This window comes from Meles meles, unplaced genomic scaffold (genome assembly GCF_922984935.1).
Source record: "Meles meles unplaced genomic scaffold, mMelMel3.1 paternal haplotype, whole genome shotgun sequence".
NCBI classification, from domain to species: Eukaryota; Metazoa; Chordata; class Mammalia; order Carnivora; family Mustelidae; genus Meles; species Meles meles.
In genome coordinates, this window is record NW_025721603.1 from 155,589 (window position 1) to 179,751 (window position 24,163).

The 24,163-nt window shown below is 57.2% G+C and overlaps 1 protein-coding gene across 1 annotated transcript in view; it reads right to left on the reverse strand.

Annotated features, from left to right (window-relative positions):
• The window catches only part of LOC123936556 (voltage-dependent N-type calcium channel subunit alpha-1B-like), a 125,676-nt gene that overhangs the window by 706 nt on the left and 100,807 nt on the right, over positions 1-24,163 (reverse strand). Inside the window, 12 exon segments of the mRNA XM_045997011.1 lie at positions 1-391; positions 774-1,018; positions 1,258-1,346; positions 1,348-1,463; positions 2,584-2,700; positions 2,863-2,998; positions 4,343-4,470; positions 5,476-5,588; positions 6,104-6,211; positions 12,102-12,210; positions 15,186-15,283; positions 20,810-20,936. Of these exon segments, the coding sequence (XP_045852967.1) occupies positions 1-391; positions 774-1,018; positions 1,258-1,346; positions 1,348-1,463; positions 2,584-2,700; positions 2,863-2,998; positions 4,343-4,470; positions 5,476-5,588; positions 6,104-6,211; positions 12,102-12,210; positions 15,186-15,283; positions 20,810-20,936 (1,777 nt within the window).

Consider the following 24,163-nt stretch of genomic DNA (forward strand, 5'->3'; position numbering starts at 1 on the left):
TCCGGGAGGAGCGGCCTGAGTCGGTGGCCACGGCCTCCTCGAAGGTAAGCGTGTCCTCAGGCTGGGTGCGGGCTGCGTCCTCACTGTCCGGACGCTGCCCCAGGTAAGGGTCAGAGCCGATCCTGGAGCCGGCAGCCAGGGGCTGGCTGAAGGGGTCTCTCTGGAGCAGAGCGTTGTGTTCGGAAAGGCCACGACTCAGCCGGCCTGGGAAGAAGGTGGGGAGGCTGGTCTGTGCCCCAGCGAAGTGGACAGGCGAAGCGTTGGCCGTCTTGTAGGTGACACTGGGACGGGGGGTCGGCGGAGTCTGGGGGAGCTGCCTCCGCCCGCCACGGCCAGGGGTGCTAGCACCGGATGCCGACAACAAGGGGCTCCCGTTCACGGAGCCGCCACCCTACAAGAAAGCAGAACAGAGCAAAAAGAGGAAAAAATGAAAGTACGGGGCCAGAGGCCAGTGCAGGTGAGCACCACTGGGAGGAGGGGCAGGGAGGCAGGGAGAGAGGCAGGCGCCCGAGGAGGGGGACCGGTAGGACGTGTGGTGGGGGAAATGTAGCTGGAAACAATGGGTGACAAAGGGACAGGCACAGCTCAGGGAGAGGCCAGACCAGAGGCCAGTCCAGGGCAGCTGGGAGGGGAGGCCTGGGCTGGTGGAGGAGCAGTGGGGCAAGGAAGAGGGGAGGAGACTCGGGCCAGGGAACCAGCACGTGAAGGACGATTCGGAACGTGGTGGCGGGGGGAGTCTTACAAGGAGGGGCAGCGAGGGGGTCCCGTCTTACTGGTCTCGGGGGTCCTGGCTCCTGCCCAGCTGTTGGCGATGTGGGGTGGCTGCCGAGAGAGGGTTTGGGACGCGAGGGCTCACGGCCCCCAAAGCGGTCGCAGGAGTAGAAACGCTGCTTCTCCGAGGAAGAGGAAGAAGGCTGCCTCCGCTCCTGGGACCGGCCCCGCTCCTGTCTGCGCTCCCTCCGGCAGCCTGTGGGTCCCTCTCCCGGGGGTGGGCCTGGCCCTGCGGCCCTGCTGGGTGCTGGCCAGGAAGAGGGGAAGTCAGCACAGACAGCCAGGCGGGGAGACAGACCCCCAGCCCAGACCTGGTCCCCAGGGAGGACCCAGGGAAGAGCCGAGGTGGGGGGGTGGTCCTGCCTGGTCCCCAGACCTGCGACTCACCACCCCCTACTCAGGACTGCTTGTACGGTCGAGGCACAGAGAGGAAGAGGGTTCAGACCCCTGCCCCAGGCCCTGGACATCCGAGGGACCCTGACGCACCACCATCTGTGTCTGCAGACAGGCTGGGCCCCTTCTCCAGGGACTTCTGCTTCCTGTCCCTGCGGCGGTGGCAGCGGTGGTGGGGGGGGCACAGGCTGGCTGGCCGGGGCGCGGTCCAGGGCCGCGTTGCAGAGCTGAGCCACGTGAGGGCGCTGGGGCGCCAGTGTGGAGATGGACCGCTTCATGGGGCTGGCGCTGGGGGCCGGCTGCGGGGCGGGGGGTGGGGGGGCATCCTTTATCTCACAGTCTGAGAGACGGGTCTGGGGCTCCAGAACCACCAGGCCCCTCCCTCTCCCTGGAAAGCTCTTCCCCACCCAGGGTCACCCTTTCTCCTGGAGCGCGGCACAGGCTGCTGTCCGTCTCTGCCAGCAGGGCGCAGAGAGCTGTTGCCTCCCTGTCCCGGGAGGACAGGGAGGAGGCCAGGAAGAGGGAGGCTGGGGCCGGGCTAGGAGAGCACCGAGGGGAGCTGCGTGTGACGGCTCTGCGGGGCCAGGGCCACGGGCTGCCGCCCTGAGCTGGAATCAGGACCCGTGGAAATGGGCCCACGTGGAGCAGACCCACGGCTTCCACTCAGTGTCCTGCAGCCGCTCCACTGGCCAGGGTCAGGAAGGGGAAGAGGGCGGGAGCCACCAGCAGTGGGACACAGAGACAAGTTTAGAGGATGAAGTCATTTTGAATGTGCAGAGCCAGGAACCACAAAAGGAGGTAGGGACACGGCCAGCCCCAGGCCAGCGCTGAAGGCCCCAGACCACAGGTCATGCTCTCCTAAAGCCCCTCACCTTCCCAGCAAGTTAAAACAGGGCCCCCGACCCAGTCTCAGGTCTGCAGGCCCCTCTCTGAGTCCTTGTGAAAGGGCATGCAGCCCCCCTGCCCTAGAGCGTCCCTGCATCCCTGAAGGAGCAGGGGACGGAGCTGGGAGCTCCTGCACACCAGAGAAGGAACAGGGCAGATCGTCCCCAGAGCTTCGACCGGAAAAGGGAGGACCAAGGTGTGAGGCACCTTGTGCACTGGCGGGAAGGGGGTGCACTAGGGTGGGACAGGTATGTCCTAGAGAGGGAAAGGCTGGGTCACGCACACTGGCCCACAGTAACCCAAAAAGAGGCTGACCACCGGTGGGTGCTGGAGACTCTTGGCAGGCCTCGGAGGGCCCTGGCTGTTCCTCTTGAGTCCATTGTGGAGTCCCAGGAGTCCCCGACAGGGCCGACAGCATCCAGGCTGCCATAAGGTGGGGAGCCTTCACGAGGGACACAAGCCCTCCCCAAGCCAGGTTTCCTCATCCCCCGCTCCCCCACCCTCCCATGACCCTGACCCTCCCAGACCACCCACCTGAGTCTCTGCAGCCAGGCGGGGCATGGAGGCCACTCGTCCCTGGCTCTCCAGGCCGGGCTGGGGTTCCCCGTCAGGACCTCTCAGGGCCACGCTCTGCATCTGGACATCCACGGCCTGGGCACGGAGCAGCGCACAGTCACGGCAGCCTCCACTCCACTCTCACCTTCTCCCCCTCCCCCGGGGCTCCCTGCCGCGTTCCTGGCATCTCGCACCATCCCTGCCTCACGCCCCCCATCTCGTCCGCCAGCCCCAGCCTGAGTCCCCAGGAGCCCGCACCGGCTTTCCCGGCTGCTCCACTGGGATCTCTGTGGAGTGGCCACGCTCCAGGGGTGCCCTTGCCTCACTGGGTACCTCCTGGGTCCGCTGAGTGCCCCAGGAAACAGACTCCTTGATGCCGCTCTCTTGGGTTTGTCTGTAGAGCAGAGACGATTGTCCTGTTGGCTCAGAGGTCTGTGGGCCCCGGCAAGTCCACCGAGGACCCGGCCCCAGCCTGACAGGAAGCTACACTGGCCCTTCTGCCCGGGCTCAGGAGCAGCCCAGCGGCGCAAGGCCCTCCCGTGCAGGCCCTCAAATGGCCACGGGGCAAGGGGTGTGGACCCAGAGCCAGGCTCGGAGCAGACGGCCCTAGAGGGCCCCGGAGAGGAGTCCGAGGGAGGGCTGGGCCCGGCCAGCAGCTTCCTCAGCCCTAAACACGGCCTCCTGTGTGCAGCTGGAGCAGGGACGGTTCTCAGCAAAGACCACACGTGTACGATGTGCACAATGCCCAGTACGGACATCCTGTTGATGCTTGTGCCCGGCAAGCCCTGGCTGCTGAGTTACGGGCAGTTTAGGACTCAGCAAAATCCACCTCATTAAGTGCAAGACCCACAACCCGGCTTCAAAGAAGAGCATCCAAATGTGTGCCACGAGAGGACGTCGGGAGCCCTAAGCATGCCGGCCACGCCAGTCTGCTCTCAGGCCCCGTGCCTCAGCCCCCGCGCCTCAGCCCCCGCTGCATGAGGTGGAGCAGAAGCCCCTCCCTCGGCGCTCAGCCAGGGGTCCGTTTGAGCCGATGGGGTGTGAGCAGACACGGGACCCTGCTGGCCCCAGGGGCTGGCTAGAGGAGCCCACTGCACCACCCCTCGGCGACACACGGCACAGGACGGGTCACTGCTCTTTCACAGCACTCGGTTTGGGTGGTTCATGCCCAAGAATTATTGCGGCAAGAGTCAGAGGACAGGCGAGAAGGATGTCACCAGTTTGTGTACCGGATGCAGCTGCTTCAGAAAGCGCGGCCGGAGCGGGCATCTGAGGGAAAGGCGTCTTAGAGGGGTTCGGAAGACCAGACACACACAAGGCGTCAACAGAATGCGGTGGGGACCGAGGTGGAAACAAGTAATTTCTCGACGGGCAGGGAGTGAGCAGAGGCAGAGGCCCCTGCACGGGAAGGCAAATGGGCACACGCACTGGGAGGGGACGGTCTGGAGCCGCTGACCTCGGGACCATCAGAGGCACCTGTGTCGCGTTGGGGAATCAGCTCTGGGGACCACCACAGACGGCTCCAGCAGCCGGCCTGGGCCAGCTTCCAGGCACCACCCACGAGAACCATCTGGGCGGAGGTGGGCACGGGGTGAACGGTGGAGCCTCCTCCCAAAGTGGCGCTGGGACCTGAAGGCTCCATGTCCTGCGGCCAGGCCTGCAGAGAGCCCCTCTGGGAGGTGCCGACACCAGGAGTCCTCCCTCCTCCCAGCACCACGACCCCTGGCCGGGTATTCACAAGGCCCCGCCGCTGCTGAGGGAGGCAGCGCTCTTCTGCCGAAGGAAAACCCGGGCTCCTCGGAGCACCGCGGGCTGTGTCTGCTCCAGCGTAGCCTTCAGAGGGTGGAACAGGGACACAGGGCCCATCTGCAGAAGGGACGCAGAGAAGGGGAAGAGCTCTAAGGGCAGAGACAGGTGCACCAGGAAGCTGCCGTGTCCCCACAGCGTGGGCTGGTGCTCCTTCTGCCCTGCCCCAGCCCTACACAGGAGGGAGGCAGGGTCTTCCTCCCAGCCTGGCCTGTAAGTGACATCAGCAAAGTCATTTCACTTCTTGGAGCTTCAGCTTCCTCACCTACAAAATCCGGGGACTGCATCCACTTAGAAATGGTAAAAATATTTCATCTCGTCGACTTGGATTGATGGGCAGAGGCCGCGTGAGCCCCAGATTGAGCAGAATTCTGAGATTTCCGGGCTTGGTGGGGGGCAGGGCACGGAAGGGTGTCTGCGACGGCCTGGGGAACGGGGAGCTGCGGTGTGGGCGGGCATCAGATAGTTCCCATCCCAAGAGGGGTGACTGTGCCCGCAAGCCCTGACCACCAGGCAACTTTCTAGACAAGAGTCTACATACGGTCACTGACGCGTTGGCTATGTGGGAAGTTGTTCTCTTTGAAGGGCGACATCAGGAAGACGGGGCCCCACACCAGCCCAGTCAGAGTCATGAGTGGAACAAATCATGACCTTGGACCCATCGGTTTGAATCTCTCTGCTCCCTGCCCGTGTGCAGGATAAGCAAGTTCTCCTCGCACCTCCCCAGACAACCTCCTCGAGTGTTGTTCGAACTTCTTTCTTCTACCACTTAAGAAAGCGGCATCTCCAGGGAACATGTTCTCAGTCCCTTGTCTACTGCTCCCGAACACTAGCTCTCCAAGTCAGGGGACCCCTGGACCAGCAAGAGACCAGCCACTGGAAAGCAGACAGGCTGCATGGAGTCTCTGACTTTGGGGGCGGAGAGGTGAAGCCACAGTTGGGACCTCTCGTCCTCCTTTTCCTGCCGTGCTGTCCCCAGGAGGATGTGCGCTCCCTCTGCTGTCGAAACAGCTGACGGGTGTCAGAGCCTGAGGCGTACTTCTTGGGAACCCTGAAACCCGGTACCTGGGACAGGCCTCCCGTGGCCTGGTGAATCTGATCCCTGGTGGTCTTGTTCTGTTTGTAGAAGTCGAATATCATCAGAGCCGTGTACACCTTCCCCACTGTCGTCTCATCGGCTGGAGGGAGAGAAAACAGAGGACGGAGTATGGCGGAGGAAGGCGGGGTGGGGTGGGACAAGGGAAGAGCCCCCACCAAGAGGAACCCCGGACACGCTCAGGAAAGGCCACAGGGCTTGGCCAAAGTTGCACGGTCCCCACATGGTGTCTTTGGACACTGGGCACGTGTCCCTGGAGCTGTACTGACTCTCCACAGGGCCCTGCATCTCCTCCCAGTGAAGTGGATATGGGGTCTAATCTTTAAGCCCGTCATCTCTAACAGGAGTCTCCCTGCTGTTCTCTGGATCTTTTTAAGTACACCCCCCACCGGGAATGGGGGGGACTGTGGCCAACAGAATAAAGCCCAGGTCATCCCCTCCCACAGTCCCTATGTGCCCACTCGTAAGACCGTTTCCCCGCAGGTGGAATCGAAGTCTAGACTATCAATGAGGTCACCCTGGCCCAGGGGTCCCGGCACTGCCTCTGGGTGGGACACAGAAGGGGGTGAACAAGGGGAGTTTCTTGCCCTCACTTACGTTTGTGGGGTGGCACCCGTACATCCAGGGTCTTCTGGGGCAGATTGGCCCACACAGAGGAGATCTCCTTCCTCAACTCGGCATCACCCTGGTGCTGCTTGGTGCCGGCTGGGGCGGGGCAGGGTGTGGAGGGGAAGAGAGATGTCAGCAGCCGTCGCATACCCCCTTGGGGAGCAGGCGGGGAGAGGTGTGGTGTAGAGGGAAACCGGGCAAGGACAGTGCTAGGAGAGAGGGCGGAGCAGGAAGAAGCGTGGCCACGGCGGCCATCTGAGCGCCCCGATGGGCTCCTGTCTGGAGACAGAGGCCTGCGTGCACGGGCCCTGGGAGCGGAGAAGGTCACGGTGGCGGTCCAGCCCTTCAGCACGATCGAGTGGACACCCGCCCGTGCCAGGTACTGTTCTAGGTGATGGAACGAAAGCAAAGCTGCTGCCTTTGTGGCACGACGTGGCTTAATAAAGTGGCAGTAAGTTCAAAATCTAGGGTGTTGGGTGCAGAAGCAGCCAAGGAGGAGGGATGACATACCAGGAGGGCTGCCGTGCTGGACAGGGTGGTCGGGAAAGGTGTCGTGTGTGCACGACCCCGAAGGCAGAAAGGGACCAGGGTGTGTCACACGCAATGAGCCAGGACAGCAAGGCTCACTGAGCAGGGCATGGGGGTTGGGCGTTGCAAGGAGCAGATGCTGAGATGGGAAGAAGCGGAGGCATAAAATACTGATTTATCTTTTTTTGGCATCAGGGTTAGTGTGGTGTGCATACAGTGACACTCATCCTTTTCAGTCGTCCCCTTCTGTGAACTGCGATAAACCTCCGAAGCCACGTATCCACCCCCACCATCGAGACGTGGGACCACGGCCAAAGCCCCTCCGTGCTCCCTTTGTAACTGACCCTTGGCCTTCTCCTCCCCTCCCCTCCCCTCCCTGTGTGTTTTCTGTCCCGGTTTATGCAGCCTTCTCCAGAATGCCACAGGAATAACATCGCAGGGTGTCTTGGTTTGGGGGGATTCCCCACTCAGCCCAGTGCATTTGAGACTCATCTGTGTTGGCGAACGTGTCGTTAGTGTGTTTCTTTTTTTTTTTTTTATTTGACAGAGAGAAATCACAAGAGAGGCAGGCAGAGAGAGAGGAAGGGAAGCAGGCTCTCCACTGAGCAGAGAGCCCGATGTGGGACTCGATCCCAGGACCCTGAGATCATGACCTGAGCTGAAGGCAGCGGCTTAACCCACTGAGCCACCCAGGCGCCCCTAGTGTGCTTCTTTTGATAGCTGAGGACTATCTTACTGTATGGACAGACCACAATTTGCTTATCCATTCACCCCCTGTAAACACTTGAGTTGCTTACATTTGGAGGGGATTATGAAATAAAGCTGTGAACCTCTGCATCGATGTTTCTGTAAAGACGTTTCTTTTCTTCCCACTTAGGGGTGGGATGGCTGGGCCAAACTGTAAGGAACTGCCAAACTAGGGTGACAAAAATTCCATATTATGCATTCTCGCCAGGACTTAATATTGTCCTTTTAAAAAAGTATTTTAACCATATTAATAACCATGTAGTGTTACCTTGTTGTGGCTTTATTTTGGATTTCTCTAACGACTAATGATATTGAGCGTCTCTGTAGCTGTTTACTTGCCTGCCATATATACGTCTCGGTGACATGTCTGTTCAAACCCTTTGCCCATTTTTATCAGTTTGTCTATTTTCTTATTACTGAGTTGTGGGAGACCTTTACCTATTCTGGAAACTGATCCTGTATCAGATATATGTTTCAAAAATATTTTCACCATTGCTTTAGCTTGTCTTTTCATTTTCTTAAATATAAAGCAAAAGTTTTTTACATTGGTGAAGTTCAATTTATCGATTTTTCTTTGATGGCTCGTGCTTTTTCTCTTAAAAAATCTTTCTCAGGGGCGCCTGGGTGGCTCAGTGGGTTAAGCCTCTGCCTTCGGCTCAGGTCATGATCTCGGGGTCCTGGGATCGACCCACATCGGGCTCTCTGCTCAGCGGGGAGCCTGCTTCCCCCTCTCTCTCTGCCTGCCTCTCTGCCTGCTTGTGATCTCTGTCTCTCTGTCAAATAAATAAATAAAATATTTTTTTAAAAAAATCTTTCCCAAACTCAAAATTGCCAAAATTTCTCTCCTGTGTTTCCTTCTATAGGTTTTATAATTTCACATTCTACATTATGTCTATGATCATTTTCAAGTTAATTTTGGTAGGAGATGACAGGTATGTGCCATGGGCTGCATTGTGCACTACCCCCACTCACCTGTTGAAACCCGAACTCTCGCTGGGACTGTATAAGGCTGAGAAGGAGGTAATTAGGTGAAATGAGGTCGGGGGGGCAGGGCCTGACCTACAGAGTTAGTGTCCTTCTGGGAAGGGACACCAGAAAATTCGTTCACTCTCTGTACCCACTCAAGGAAAGACCATGTGAGCACATGGTGAGAAGGTGACCACCCTACAAACCCAGAGAACACGCCTGGGGATGAACCCTACCTTCCCGACACCTTGAATCAGACTTTCAGCCTCTAGACTGTGAGGAATAAATTTCTGGGTTAAAGCACTCACTTATGGTATTTTGTTATTGGCAGCCCAAGCACACTAAGATAGTAAAGGTCAAGAATTTTCCCCTTTGGGGGGATATAGCTGTCTAAATTTTTCCAGTACCATTTGTTGAAAAAATTATCCTTTCTCCATTAATTGCCTTTACAATTTCATCAAAAACCCACTGGCTGTGTAAGTGTGAGTGTCCTTTGTGTTCCACCGACCCACGTCTCTGCCATTAACTTGCTTTATAGGTAGCTTCTGATTCATGTGGAGTAAGTATTCCAGCTTTGTACTTTTTCAAAATTGCTTCTCAAGTTCTTTTGCTTTCCTACAGACATTTTAGAATTCATTTGTACATTTCTACCTAAAAACTGGGATTTTGGTTGGGTTAACATTTATTCTATTGATCGGTGTGGGAAGAGCTGACATCATGGCAACACGGAGTCTTCCCGTGCAGGAAGACGATGCAGGGCTTGACTCAGTTAGGTCTTCGATTCTTTCAGCCAGTGCTTTGCAATTGACAGCGTACAAAGCGCACATATATACTTTGTAGAGTTATCCAGCAACACAGAAGTATTTCATGGTTTTGGTGCGATTTTAATGGAATTTTTTCCCATTTCAATTGTTAATATGTAGAAATACATTTGCTTCTTGCACATTGACCTTGTATCCTGTGGCCTTGCTAAACTTGTGTATTGTTTCAGTAACTTCTTTTAATGGCTTAAAACAATAGAAATCTGTTATCTCAGTTCTGGAGGCCAGAAGCTCAAAATCAAGGTGTCAGCATGAGGATGCCTCCTCCATATGCTCTAGTGAAGAATTCTTCCTTGCCTGTTCCCAGATGTTGGTGGCTCCCAGCCATCCTTGGCATTCCTTGTTTTATAGATACCTCCATTTTACTCACCTTTTCTTAGAGCCTTTCAAATTTTCTCCATAGATAATCATTCCAGTTGTAAATACAGACGGCTTTATTTCTTCCTTTCCAACTGGCATGCTTCCTATTTCTTTTTCTTAACTTATTACAATGGCTAGGCCCTAAAGTAAGATGTGAAACAGGAAGGATGACAGTAGACCTCCTTCCTTTGTTTTTGATCTTAGGGGGAAAGTCATTCTTTGTTAAGTGTGTCATTCGCTGAAGGTCTTTCACAGATATCCTTGGTCAGATTGAAGGGGCTTCCTTAGTTACTACGCTATGCAGAATTTTTAATTTTGTGAAATGCTTGTTCTGCATCTATTGAGATGATCATGTAGTTTCACTTCATTGATACAATAAATTATACTGATTGATTTTTAAACTTGAACTCAACTTGCATTCTTGGGATAAACCCTACTTTTGTCATCAAATAAATAGAAATATATATAATCAGATTCAGTCTGAGAAAACTGTGTTGAATATTTTTGTGCCTGCAGTCATGTGGGATAGTGATCTATAATTTTCTTTTCTTATAATGTCTTTGTCTCATCTTGATATCAGAGTAATGTTAGCATCATATGGTAAGTTGAAAAATATGCTCTTTTTTTCTATTTTCTGGAAGAGTTTATATAGGCCAGGTATTATTTCCTCCTTAAATGTTGGGCCGACTTCACCTATGGAGTTAACGGGGCCATGGATTTTCTTGTTGGAAGTCTTTTAACTATAATTTAATTTCTTTATGAAGTATAGTGCTACTCAGATTATCTCTTCCTTTTTTTAACCCACTCAGGTTATCCATGCTTGAATGAGCTTGGTAGTTGGTGTCAAAGAATTTTCCCATTTCATTTAAGTTACTGACAGAGAGTTGTTCATAAAATTTCCTTGTTATCCATTTAATGGCGGCAGGACCTGTAGTGGTGTTCTCTCATTCTTTATATTGGTTATTGTTGTCTCCTTTTTTCTTGATTAGTCTAGCCAGAGGTTTATTAATTTTATTGGTTTGGTTTCTGACATGATCGTCCTTGCTGGTATGTTGAAGGCAGACAAGAACAGAGGCAGACCAGTTGGAAGCTACGGTAACAATCTAGCCAAGACCCAAGAGACAGTGGCTTGGACAGGAGCTGGCAGTGGGAGAGGGCAGAGAAGTGATCATACTCTGTGTATTTTGAAGGTAGAGTCAGGAGATATGACAAGGGATCAGATATGGGTCAAAACTGGGGCACGGAAGTAAGAATGACTCCAAAGCTTGAGTGACCAACTGGAAGAAGAGAGTTTCCACTGATGGAGATGGGAAAGGCTGCAGGGAACACGTGGTGATCAAGTCTGGGCAAGTGAGCTTTGGAACACTTCCTGCGCCTCCAAGTGGAGACAGTAAATAACTTTTCTCACGTAGCTCCTCACATGAGAATGCAAGTCTGGGATTCAGGAAGAGGCCTGGACTGAAAACACGAAGTAGGGATTCCCAGTGCTTAGAGCCATGAGAACAGGTGGAAGGACCGAGGGGACAGAGAGAGTCTGAGGGGCACAGTGACATCCGGAGAGTGGGAGACATGAGAAAACACAACAAGAAACCTCAAAGGGATTCAAAAAGAAGGAGGCGGCAGCCGAGGAGAGGCTGAGCTGTGGACAGGGAAGATAAGGTCACTGAGCAGCTCAGCGAGCGCGGCTCCCACAGCACGGCCGCATGGACCCTCCTGCGGAGTGAACGGGAGAGACCAGACAGACCCTGCAGACCAGTCTCTCAAGAAGCCGGTTGCGAGGAAGGGAAGGATAAACACAGGGAAGCGGACGGAGGGAGAAGAAAACCTTTTAAAGATGGGAGAGATCGTCGCACGTCTGTATGCGGATACAAGGACTCTGACAGGGAGGAAGCAAGTGACAGGACAAGAAGCGGGGTGCAGAATTTCTGGCGTGACATCTTTGGGTAGATGATGAGAACGGGACCTAGGGTGCAAGGGGTGGTGGGGTACGGGACTGGCCTTGACTCATCCGCTATAAACACAATGGCTGAGCTCAAGGTCATGAATGCAGCTTGGAGGGTGGTGTGGGGGCAGGGACAGGGCCGATCCCCTCTGGTGGCTCTAATCTCCTCTGAAGGTACAGCAGGCATCACAGGAGGCTGCAGGTGGGGAGGACACACTGGAGGTCTGTTCTCTCCTAGATTGGCCACCGGCAATGCGGTCCTGTCCGCTCGGGAGAGGACCTGCCCGGGGCTGGGCTCACTTCGGGGAGTGGACTGCAGGCACAGACCCTCCGCCCTGGAAGACCGCTGTCTCCGCGTGCTCTAGCGCTGGGTGACCGGGACGGGTCGATGAACCTCACTGCACATCAGCTCCCTCCCACGAAACTGGGATCATTCACAAGCCCCCGAGTGGCTGTCAGATGACAAGGTTGGTGCCCGACAGAGGCGCCATGGGCAACTGTCCTTGGTCCCCTCCAAACAGGCCTCCTCACCCCTCCTCCCTGCACAGCCCCCTGGGGGCGGCTCTGGAGTGAGATGGCCTGGTCCTGGCTCGGTGCCGTCCCCAGATGCTGCCTTGCTCACCTGGAGCCAGCTTGATCTCCAGCGCAGTCCGAATGAGGGCCATCAGCATGGACGTGAAGTGGACAGTCATGTCCTTGTTGGAGATGGGCATGTTCATGCGAACCAGGCGCTAGGGACAAGCGGAGCAGGTCAGGGCCAGGCTTGCCAGGGTCCCTCCACCATGGGACGACAAGGTGCTAGAGGCCCCTAGAGGCTGGGCTTCTCCTGGGGCGGGGGGCTTCTGCAGGTGCCCAGGCCCAAGCAAAGTTGGGTGGCTGGGAGTTTTGCCAGCATTCACACTCACCCTTGGACCCCCACCCTCACCGGAGCTGAGTCTTCACCTAACCGCAGACAAAGGGACATCCAGGTAAAGGCTGTCACATCGCACCAAGCCAGAAGGCTGGGTCCCTCTGAAAGAACAGGCACATGCTCAGCCGGAAGGACCCCTGCCCGAGGCTGGAGTAAGGGGCATGTGGCCTGGGTTCAAGACGGAGGGGGGTTTGGGCTGCAGAACTGAGGCTGGGGTGCCCTGGGATAGCCCACAGATGGGCGGGAAGACCCCGTCCTTACTGCTCTGCCCAGTGTCATCCGTTCCCCTGGCAGCCCGGAGCCCTGGACAAGGGGCAGGTTAGCCATGAGCACAGCCCCGAGCTCCAGCTCCCAGTGAGGCCTCCCTCCACCCAGGAAGGCTTCGTCTCTCACCACCCAGCCAGGGGACCTGGGAGAAGCAGCCAGCACCTTCCAGTCAGAAGGACCCAGAGCCGATGGGACTGCACAGAGCCAAGTGAGGGCTCGTCGGGAGAGGCTCAAGACCACTGCACGGGAGTAAACGTACTCCGGACCAGACCGGGGGCAGTGTCCTGCTGCTGTTCTCCCTGTTTCCCCATCAGCTGAACCGCCCCTCTCCTCTCCTCATTTTTCCAGGACAGAACCGTGGGAGACAGACGTGTGTCCGTCCCACAGACCTCCAGGAATAGCCAACAGCTACCCGGAGCCTGAGGCTATGAGAACTTATGTGATGTCCAGGAAGAACAGTGTCCCTAGTATGTCTGGAATGGCCTCAGCATGGCAGGTCACCGAGCTGGCCAGCTGGAGCCCTAGGGAAACCGTGACCCACCTATCTCCTCCCAGCAGTCTCTTGTCCTCTGCCACGAGACAGGAGCTAGAGACGGAGGCGCAGGGTCCCTCCCTGGGCTCTGCCTGTCCTCTGCCAAGCCCGTACCCTGTAACACAGCAGCCCCTTTGGGGAGGGCCCTCAGCCCTGCCCCCAGTGTCTCGGCCCTAAATCCAATCCTCAATCTAATAGAGGTTGGTTGGTTGGAGACTTGAGCCCAGACTCTGCCCCCCTGAATGCTGGCAAAGCCCCACCTGGCTCACCCGCTCGTGGTCCCAGGACCGTACACTTAACCCGTGTGATGCACACCAGGAAAACGGGCTTCCAGGAAAACGGGCTTCCCAGAGCACGGTGTCCCTGTAGACCGGCACCAATGACAGAAAGAGGCAGAGGGATTCCTCTCCAGGGGGTCAGGGAGTTGGGCACCAGCGTGGAGGGGCGAGCAGGTGATCACCAAGAGAAGAGAGCTCTGTCCAAGGCACCTTCACCAGAGGCTCTCCTCTGCCTGACCAGGCCCTAGAAGGGCCAGGATCTCAGGAAGCAGCAGCAGGACAAGGCCAGGGCAAACAGACAGGCATCTCTGCCCTGGGCTGAGACCCTCCTGGTCACAGCACTCTGCCCTTCTCCTGCACCCTCCCCAGCTCTCCACGCCCCTCCATTCCCACCCAGCCTGCGGCCGCCCCTGGCCTCATCATGACCAGCACCTTGGAACGGGCCAGCACAGCTGGGGAGGGGCCCTGCCTGCCCAGCCCCACCCCAGGTACCAGTTTGGACAGAACTCTCCTTCTTGGGAACAAAGCTACGGCCGCGCATGCAGGCCTCCAGGCAGGCACAACGTGCAGGCCAGGCAGGGGAGGGCTGAGGACGAGAGCACAGGCGTCCGCCGACGGCTGGAAGGACAACCGCTTAGCTTCCAAAGGCTGTGCTGAGCCAGGTGACAGAGACAGGCCCAGGTTTGGAGCATGGACAGCGTGGATAGAACCAGAGAGGTGAGCGCTCTGCTGGGAGGCTTGCTCAGAGAGAGGGCAGGGGCAGGGAGCCTCCCGACACACGCCGGCTAAGCTGCAGGACTCAGGCTGGCTCTGTTTCCTGGGGCAGCGGGAGCTGCAGGGGGGCTCTCAGTGCTGGGCGGCAGGTGGGGGGGTTGCTGGACGGATGGAAGGTGCCCATGCACCAAAGGGGGGTGGCTGAGGACACATGGGCAGGTGGGAACAGGCTTGGGCTGGGCCATGTGACCTGCTCACCTCCTAAAGAGGGATGCCGGGAGGTGTCCCTCAGTTTACCCCTCACTGCAGCTCAGCCTCCTGGGCATTGGAGGGAGGGGGCATGGGGCCACCTGAGCCCCTGCGGCTCTCCTTACCCTGTAGCAGCCCTCTGAAGCCCCAGGAACGACAGCAGGACGCCTCTCCCTGGCACCCTTTTCCTTCTTAATGCCACAGTGCCTCCTTCCCACTGTGGGGATGCTTCCTCCCCAGGCTGACGGCAGCCCAGGCCTCAGGAAGTTCCGCACCTGTGGAGCTGGGCGTGGGCTCCTCCCAAGTGCCAGAGGCCCTGCAGAACCCTATCACCCCAGGGTCAGCCCCAAAGGGCTGGATTCCTCCCCCTTCATCAGGCGCTTATGGGACAGAGAAGCTGAGAGCCATCCTGGGCCCAGAACTAAAGCAGCTTCTGTCACGAAGGTGGTCTGTCCCGTCATTTCCAGGAAAGGGAAGGAAAGGGAAGAAAGGCAGGGGGAGGGCTCCGCCTCTGTCTTCCTGAGCCTCTCAGGGCCTCTCAGGGTGGGCAGACCCGCGGGAACAAGGGGTGGCTGCGAGACACCGTCGTGGTACCCGTGTCCCTCTGTCTGAGAAGGCAGAGGACATGGTTGGAACAGAGAAACGGAAGAAACAGTGAGACAGCAGAGCGGCAGACAGACAGACGGAGAAGCCCCCAGAGGAGACCGGAGGGCATCCCCAGCACAGCCAGCCTCGGGGTGCAGGGTCGGGGTCTACCTTGTATGCAACTCGAGCAGGGCATTTCTTCCCCAGCCCCAGGGGTGGGGACATGGGTTTCAGCATCTCAAACATGTCATTGTAACTGATGCGCCCACCGGAGACCCGGCCCAGAGAGGCAGAGGCAGCGTGGGGTCCACAGGAAGGGGTGCGGCAGGAGGGGAGGGGGAGGAAGCAGACAAGAAAACAGATCCAGTTAACCAGCGTCAGAGTACATGCCAAAAGTCAAAACGCGCAAAATGAGGGACTTTTCTGCTCCACTCGATCCCCTCCTTGCCCCTCCCAGCCTCACCTCCACACTCCAGCCCCACGCAGGGCAGCGGGCAGGGGTGACGTCTGAGCTAACGAACATGGAGGGATGAGGAAGGGCTGCATCGGGGCGGCTTTGGGTTGTCAACTTCGGATTTTACACTTTTAGGAACCACAGACAATGCCAAATCGGAAGAGAGCTGTTTCACCGTGCCAGGAGAGCTGGGGCCTGACCCAAGGGGCCAGCCTGAGAGCCACGGCAGAAACGTCAGCGCTCCTTAATGCCCAATTTGCTTCCAAGTTAGCCTGGAGGCTAAAAGTGGAGAAAAATCTAAAACAGGCCAGAGAACTAGAGCGGGAGCCACGTTGTTCTGCAAGGAGCCCAGAGGCTCTCGAGATAAACTGGACCGGTGAGTCCTGCTCCAAGCCCAGAGACGCCCGAGGCCGCCCAGGGCAGGGCTGCTGCTGGGAGTCAGGGCTGGGCAGGAAATGGGAGACTGCGGGGGCAGGTGGGGGGGCGCGGTGGGCAGCGGGGGTCGGAGGTGGCTTGGAGCCACTCTTGTGCCCTCCTGACAGCACGCCAGGAACAGGGCTGGGGCCACCAGACGGGACCGGCTCCAGACCCAGGGAGGCGTCGGGGGCTGCTGACTGTGTCTTCCAGAGGTAGACAGGCCACGAGGCCTGCAGCCTGAACTCCACCCCCGGGGACACCTGCCTATGGGACCTGCTCGGGGTCCCAGAGACATGGTCAGCTGCAGGCCTCCCAGGACAGAAAAGGGACAGCTCTTTCCTGGCAGGCACGTCTGCCCCAGGGCCTGGCCCTCCTCCCCGGGTGCCCAGCCTTGGCCGAGTGGATCGATCCGGAGGTGAAGCAGGAGAGCCCATCCTTGGGCCTCGGCTGCCTCTGCCCTCGCCTCCCTCGGGGACCAGAAACCCTGGGTTGTTGGGCTCTTCGGACTGGGAGGGGCAGCTGCTCCCGGTCTCCTTGTGCCCATGCTCTCCTCCTCTGGGGCCCTTGGCCTCCAGCCTGTCTGACCATTAGCCCACCCTTGAGAGCCGGGAGGCAAAGCCAGGTGAGACAGCTGCTTCTTTGGGCACAGGCAGGGCCTGGCCCCCAGCTCCCACCCAGCAGCCGACCTCTGCCCTCGAGGCCCAGCCAGAAAGCTCCGTGTGCACTGCCTCAGAAGGCTGCCTCTCCCCGGCCGGCTGGAGGGGTCAGGAGATCACATGGGGGACCGAAGCGTCCAGGAGGTCGGAGTGCGGGCAGGGCAGGGCAGGAGGAAAGAGAGGTGAGGGTCGTCAATCCCAAACCAGGCAGGGAGTGTGTGCTGTGTCTGCATTTCGGGCAGGGGAGAGTGTGTGGGATGGAGGCTCTGAAGTCGCAAACCTTGTAGGCCAACCTACGAGGGCAGCTCTTCCCTAAGCCAACGGGTGGCGTGATACAACGCAACAAACTGTACAAATCCTTATGATGAATCCGGCAACTGGAAAGGAAACGTCACAGGTTACGGCAACCAAGGCAGCGGGGCCCGTCCCGCCCACCCACCCAGCCTGTGGCCGGAAGAGGAGCCCCGCGGCTGGACAGGCAGCTCCCTGCAGGAACCCCGGGGCTCCGACGGCCCCAGGAAGCGTGGCAGCCCCAAGACAATGTCCGAGCCCAAGGCAGGCAGGAGACACACCAGAGAACACAGCCGGCCCGGGCCCCCAGCCCCCAGCATGCACACACCGGAGCCACTGGCCCGTCGCTCGCTGGGCCCTGCTCCCCCACCCTCTCCGGCAGCCCCTACTCTTGCTCCCCGCGTGCCTGCGACCCCGTGCCTGGCTCTGCTGACGGTCCCCACCTCCGAAGCTCCTGGAATCTGCTGGTCCAGCTAAGAACCCCCTTGTCCCAGGGCCGGCACCCCAGCCAACACGCGTTTCTCTTTCCTGTCCCGTCAGATCCAAACTTCTGGGAAGAGGGAAGAAAGAGGAAGCCCCACTCTGCCCCACCCAAGGTGCCTGCTAACCTCACTGGACCCACGGCATCATCACGAAGGGTCTGGAAGCTTGGTGAAGCCCCCAGCCCCGGTAATCACCCAACCCAATGCCCAGCCTGTTCTTGGGCTCGTCGTCTCTCTGCCACCATCAAACCCCCAAGGGCACCAGATGGAAAGTGGGGGAGCAGGACCGTCGTGCCGACTCAAACACCGTCCTCGCTGTCTGTTAGGCCAAAGCTGTGGTCGGTCCTGAGGTTCAAGACCTCCTCCGCCTGTCCCAGCCACCCTTCCAGCCCCTCTGCAATGAGTTCTCTTCTCCATCACACACGATCAGACCCCTTCCCTCAGTCCTGCCCCACCCGCTTCTCCGGAGCTCCATCCGTCCTGCCCCTCTCAGTCTGGCTCAGATGGTACCTCCTCTGACCCACCAGGAGATGGGGTCCCTCCTCAAACAGCTGGGCTCCCACTACAGCTCCCCTGATCTCACCCAGCGTCCTGAGAGCATGAGCCTGCTTCGCCTACACACCCCCGGCCCCCAGCACGCGGCGGATGCTCCGGAAGGGTGACTGCGCGGATGGATGAGCACAAAGACGAGCAGACAGATCGCACACAGGTGGGGCCGGGATTCTCCTTTCGGGGTCCACACTTCACCACAAAGTGAGGCACCACGAAGATGGGGGAGGCGGGCACCAGAAAACAACAGCCCGTGCCTTCCTCACCTCTCACAGCATGCATGCCCACGCACACCTGCGTCCACACACGTGCACACACGCAAGCACGCGTGCCTTGCACCCTCATACACACAGGCGTTCACACGTGCACAGGAGCACACACACGTCGGCACAGTCACATGTGTGTACCCGCACGTGTACACGCAGCCATGTGCGCACGTGCACACGCGTGTGTCTGCTGACGCATGCACATACGCATGCCCCGAGTGTGCAGACGGTACACGTACCCGCACAAAAACACCCTGCACATAGGCACTGTGCACACGCTCCCAGAGCCACACAGGTGCAAACACACACACACGCATACGAAAGTGTGGAAATTTCACAAAGTTCTGTTGTTTTTTTAAGTCTCTCCGAGACCCAGGAGACAGCAGAGTGGCCACCTGGGACACAATGAGGACCACATCCGTGCATCTACCACGCAGGCTAGGAAGGGCTCAAAGCACTCTCCTTGGTCCTGGGCCCAGGACTCGGTCTGCTTAGTGGCCTCTGCTGGGCCTTCCCCTGTCCCCTGCCGTCTGGAGGCACGCTCTGTCTTCAGCCCCGGGCACACGTGGGAGCAGCAAGCCTGAGCGTCAGCTGTCGGTCACGTCTGTGTGACTCTGGACCACGGGCTCGTGCGCTGTTTCACAGAGGCCACCTCTGGCCCGAGGCTTCTGTCTGCTGTCCGCTCTTCCACAGACTTTCTCAACCACACTCCCACCGGCCTCTGCCTTCCAGAGGCCCGTTTTCAGAAAGCCTGCGCCATCACGAAACCACAGTCTGGCCCTGGTCCACTTCCTGTCTGTCCTAATTCTGCTCCACCTGCGACTGGACGAGGGGAAGTCCTGGGTGTGCAGTTCATAGAGATGTGGGAGAAGCCCTGCCCTCTCACAGGCCTGCTCCGGCCTATGCTTGTCCTGCCCACGTGGACATACGTCCCAGTCTCAACCCACAGTATCTCCGTTTCCCTGCAACACAACCTCCAGAATCACGGTGCCCGCAAACAGCAGCATCGCTCAACCCCACGGTCCAGGTGCCCCTCCTGGGAAGAGCCTCACTTGGAGTCTCCCCTGCCCTCTGACCTGACCAGAGAACCCCCACCTGCCCCAGAACGAGACTGGGCATGGCAGGCCCAGCCTGGTGGCGCATCAGCACAGTGGCAGGACCCCCCAAGGCCACGGAAACAGTCACCTACACTGTGAAATGTTAAGGAACAGCTACGCTCACTCGGCAATGTGTGAAAATGGCAAAAGATTCACAACGGAGAACACCCAGAAACACTATGGGCACAGCGATGCCCGAGAGTTGCGGGTGCTGCCCGTGGTCTCAGGACATGCCGGCCCGGGAAGGTCTCCCGCAGCATCCTCTGACCTTCCTGGGATGCGGCAGGGGCTCCAGAAAGGCTGCAGGAAAGGAGGCTGAGGGAGCCCCGCCAAGCTCCCAGGCCTTCCGGGCCCTGGGGTCAGAGCACCTGATCCCCTCGCTGAGTTTCCGTTGAGGGAAACACAGGTAGAAACTCAGGCCATCTGTGGGCCGGAGGGTCCTCACCACGACGACACTGACCATCTCCCCCAGGCCTCTACCACACGGGGTGACCACACCCAGAGCTGCGTGAGGGGGGCACAGGCAGGCTGGGGAGCTGCGGAGAGAGGACGTGGGAGTGCCCACACCCCATCTCCCCAGGCTTCCCCGTGCCTCCAAGCGTGGGAGGGATGGACGCCCGCTCGCTCACATTCGTGTCTGCTGGGCGCTCACCATGACCGAGGCGGGGAGCAGGCCCGTGTCCTCCCCAGCAGCCAGGGCTCTTGGCCCCTCCACGTCCTGGCAGCCTTGCAGAGCGCGCCCTGAATCACTACTCAAGAACCTGCTTGAGAGCGTGAATGAGTGAAGAAGCCAGTGAGGCAGCGGGGGATGAAGGAACAGACAGATGGGCAGACGGTGAGTCCGCGCTGCTTCGTGGGCCCGAGGGTAAGAGCGTCCCCCTGTGCGAGACTCTCCACGGACGACGGAACAACGTTTTAGCCCCAGCCGGTCCCCTGACGACACCTTGCTGTCTGGAAACGAGCCGCCCCTCACCTGACTTAACACACCAGGACCAGAGGGTCCCCAACACACTAGACCCTTCCTGGTAGCTCCTTTGATGTCAGTGAAAGTTCACCGAGTGCCCGCTGTTCGCAGCCGGGGCTGGGACACAGGTGCGTGTTGGCTCCTGTTCCCAAGGGCGATGGCAGAGAGGGAGAGGCCTGAGCCCGTGGGCAGGAAGAATGTCATTTGTTCCATGAAGGCCTCCAAGCTTCATGAGGATGGTGAGGCCCCGGGGGAAGGCCCTCCTGCTGTGTCCACACCCTCTTCCTTGAGCCCTCCAGGCCCCTCATGTGACAGACTGCGAGGGGACCATATGCTCCTCTTCCACAAGAGCCCGGAGCCTCACAGACCCCTCAGAAGCTGCTAAGGGCCAGGCTGCGGGTCTCCTGGAGCATTTCTCCACCCAGGGAGCTGTGTGAAAGCACTGTGGGCATGAGAAGGAACGTGCCACCTAGAGGGGGACCTAGCGCCACCCTACGCGGGCCCTGCCGAGAACTGAGGGGCAGACCTCCCGTGACACAAGTCTGAAGCCCCCCAGCCTTGTCCCGAGATCCGTGGCATGGACCACCCTGAGGACCACGGAGCACGGGGGCGACTCACCACGCCGCCAGGTCGTAGTCAGCCCAGACCTGGATGAACTCGTCCAGGTGGTGAGGCCCTAGGATGGAAGAGTCCCGTGTCAGGTACTCAAAATTGTCCATGATCACGGCCGCAGAGAGGTTCAACATCTGCAGGACAGGAAGGAGAAGGGGTGACATAAAGAGACCTCCGCCGGCCTCTACTCTAGCCCTTCCCCTCCCGCCGAGGCCTGTGTGAGACCATCCGAGCAGCAGAGGCCACTCCAGCTCACCCGGAGCCCGTCCAGCCCTGCTTCCCCGGCAACCTCCGCCCTCCACTCTACCACCACGGCTGGCCGCGGGCCCCTGCCCCGGGGCTAGATCCGCCAACTCTCCTGAGCCCTCCCGCCCCCTTCCGCTGCCCACCTCCCGTCACCTTCCTCATCCCCTCCCAGCTGGCTGCCAAGGGAAGCAGCGACTTTGGAGTTAGGGGTTTCGATGCTGGTGGCCACAAGCTTGGCTTCTTTTTCCCTTTAATGGAGTTGAAATTCACAGAACATGCATTCAGTGTTTCACAACCCAGTGGCTTTACTAATTCACAACATCAGTCAATCGCCTCTCAGGTTTCCAAAATTCTTTATCGCCCCAGAAAACGCTTGTGCCAGAAGGAGTCACTCACTTGCCCCCCTTCCCTACAGTGTCTGTCCGGCACCCACAGGCTTGTCTCCTTGGGGCGTTTCATGCGAGAGGAGTCCCTCAGCACGGGGCCATGGAGGGCCTCCCGGGCCCGGCTTCTCCGCTTTCCATGAGGCTCACCCAGTCGTCAGGCGCAGAACCGCACGGCGTTTTAAGGCCGAATAACATACCGTGGGGGACACAGCAGTTTGTTTCTCTGTCCACCCACCGATGGACGTGTGGGGCGTGGCCACCTGACGGCTGAACTGTTTTCCACAGGAGTTGCTGCATTTTGCATTCCTACCGCAATGCGCAAGAGTCACTATTTCTCCACGTCTCTGACAACGCTGGTTATTTTCCGTTAAAAAATGGTTATTGTGGCCATCCCAGGGAGTGTGAAGCAAGTGCGTGGTTTTGAGTTTCCTTGATTTAGTCCAAAGATGATGAATATCTTCATGTGCTTGTTGGCCACGTTGCCCACCTTCTGGCCGACATGTCTGTTCTGATGCTTTGCCCACTTTTTTGTGCTTGTCTTTTGCAGCTCAATTCTGAGAGTTCTTTATGTGTTTTGTATGTTACCCCCTTAAAAATATGCGACTAGTCAATATTTTCTCCCATTCCTTAGATTGCGTTTTCACACTTCTTATCATCCCCTTTGACACACAAAAGTGTTTAATTTTGAGTAATTTATTTTTTCTTTTGTTGCTTGTGATTTTGGCGTCAAATCTAAGAATCCTTCGACAAATCCGAGATCAGGATCTGCCCCCATGCTTTCTTCTAAGAGTTTTGTGGTGTTCACTCTACATCTAGGTCTTTTTCCAGTTCTGGGTTCATTTCTGTATACGGGGTGACATGGGGGTCCATCTTTTTTTCCCCGCATGTGGACATCTGGTTGTCTCTTCGCGATGTGTCAGAGAAACTGTTCTTGCCACACTGAGCAGCTTTGCACCCTCGTCAAAAATCAACTGTCCATGGAGATTTGGATTTATTTCTGGAGTCTCCATCCCACTCCAACGGTCTGTCCTTACGCCGATGCCTACTGCCCCGCATCAGGCTTACTGAGGTAGACGTGACTGACACAGTCACGAGACACTCCAGTCTCTACACACACAATTGTCGAAGCGCCCCTGCCATCCAGCTGACACGCCCATCACATATTTTTGGAAGAATACTTACGTTCTGCCCTCTAGAAAATTCCAGTTATACAATGCAGAGTTATCAGCTATAGTCACCATGTTTTACTTCACACGCTCGGACTTTATTCGTACTAGAGCTGAACGTGTGCACCCTTTCACCAACTCGTCCCTACTTCCCCCACTCTCCAGTCCCTGGCAACAGCTCTTCGACTCTGTTCTGTGGTTTGGCTTCCAAAAAAAATTCCACATGTAAGGGATATATGTAGTATTTGCCTTTTTCTGTCTGGCCTTTTTCCCTAGCACAATGCCCTCAAGATCCATCCATGCTGGCAGAAATGACAGGAGGGTTTCCTTCTTTCCCGTGGCTGAATACTCTGTGTGTGTGTGTGCGTGTGTGCACACCAAGTCTTCCTATCTACTCCTCTGCTGATGAACACTTAGGTTGTTTCCGTGTCTTGTCTATTGTGAGTAATGCTGCAGTGAACGTGGGCATGCAGATCTGTCTCCAATATCGTGTTCTCCTTCCATGTGGACATATACCGAACGTGGGATTGCTGGATCGTATTTTAGTTCCATTTTTTATTTTTTGAGGGACATCTACACTGTTTTCCATAGGGACTGTACCAACTCACATTCCTACTGACCGCATACAGTGGGTCACTTTTCTCCACATCTTCGCCAACACCTGCCCTCTCTCGTCTTCTTCCTGATCGTCCGTTTTAAATGTGGCGAGGGGTTGCTGTTGTCTTGATGTGCACTTCCCTGGCGACGGTGACACGGAGCACCTTTTCATGTACCTGTCGGTCATCTGTATGTCTTCTTCGGAGAAGGGCCTCTTCAGCCACATTGTTCTGACTCACGGTACCGTTACAGTAAGTTTTGTAATAGGGAAACGTGGGTTATCTCACTCGGTCTTTAATTTTCAAGGTTTTGTTGTTATTTGGGGCTCCTTGCCATTCCACACGAATGTGAGGATCAGCTGTTCCATTCCTGTAGAAAGGGCCCTGGAGCTCTGACAGGGAGCACACTGAATCCGGAGCTCACTCTGTGGGGACGTTGCCGCCTCACCAACGTTGCCTTCGGATCCGTGCGCCTGCATGTCTTTCCACTTAATTAGGTCTTCCTTAACTTATTTAGCAGTTTTTACTGTGCAAGTTTTCATCTTCACAGGTACTTATTCCTAGGTATGTTATCCCTTTGGATGCTACTGGAAGTGGAATTACTTTCTTAATTTCCTTTTCAGGCTGTTTATTGCCGGTACACGGAAACATAACTGACTTTTATGTGTTGATTTTGTACTCTGAGACTTTGATGAACTCGTTTATTGGTTCTAGCACTGTGCGTGCGTGTGTGTGTGCGTGCGTGTGTGTGCGTGCGTGGGCGTGTGTGCGTGCGTGGGCATGGGCGTTCTTCAGGATGTTCTACATATACCATGTCATCGGCAAAGAGGGATAGCTTTACCTTTTCCTCTCCAATTTGGGTGCTTTTTATTTCTTTTCCTTGCCTCCTGCTCTAACTAGGACTTCCAGCACAATGCTGGGTAGAAGTGATGAAGAAGTGGGGACCTTGTCTAGTCCCTGATATTTG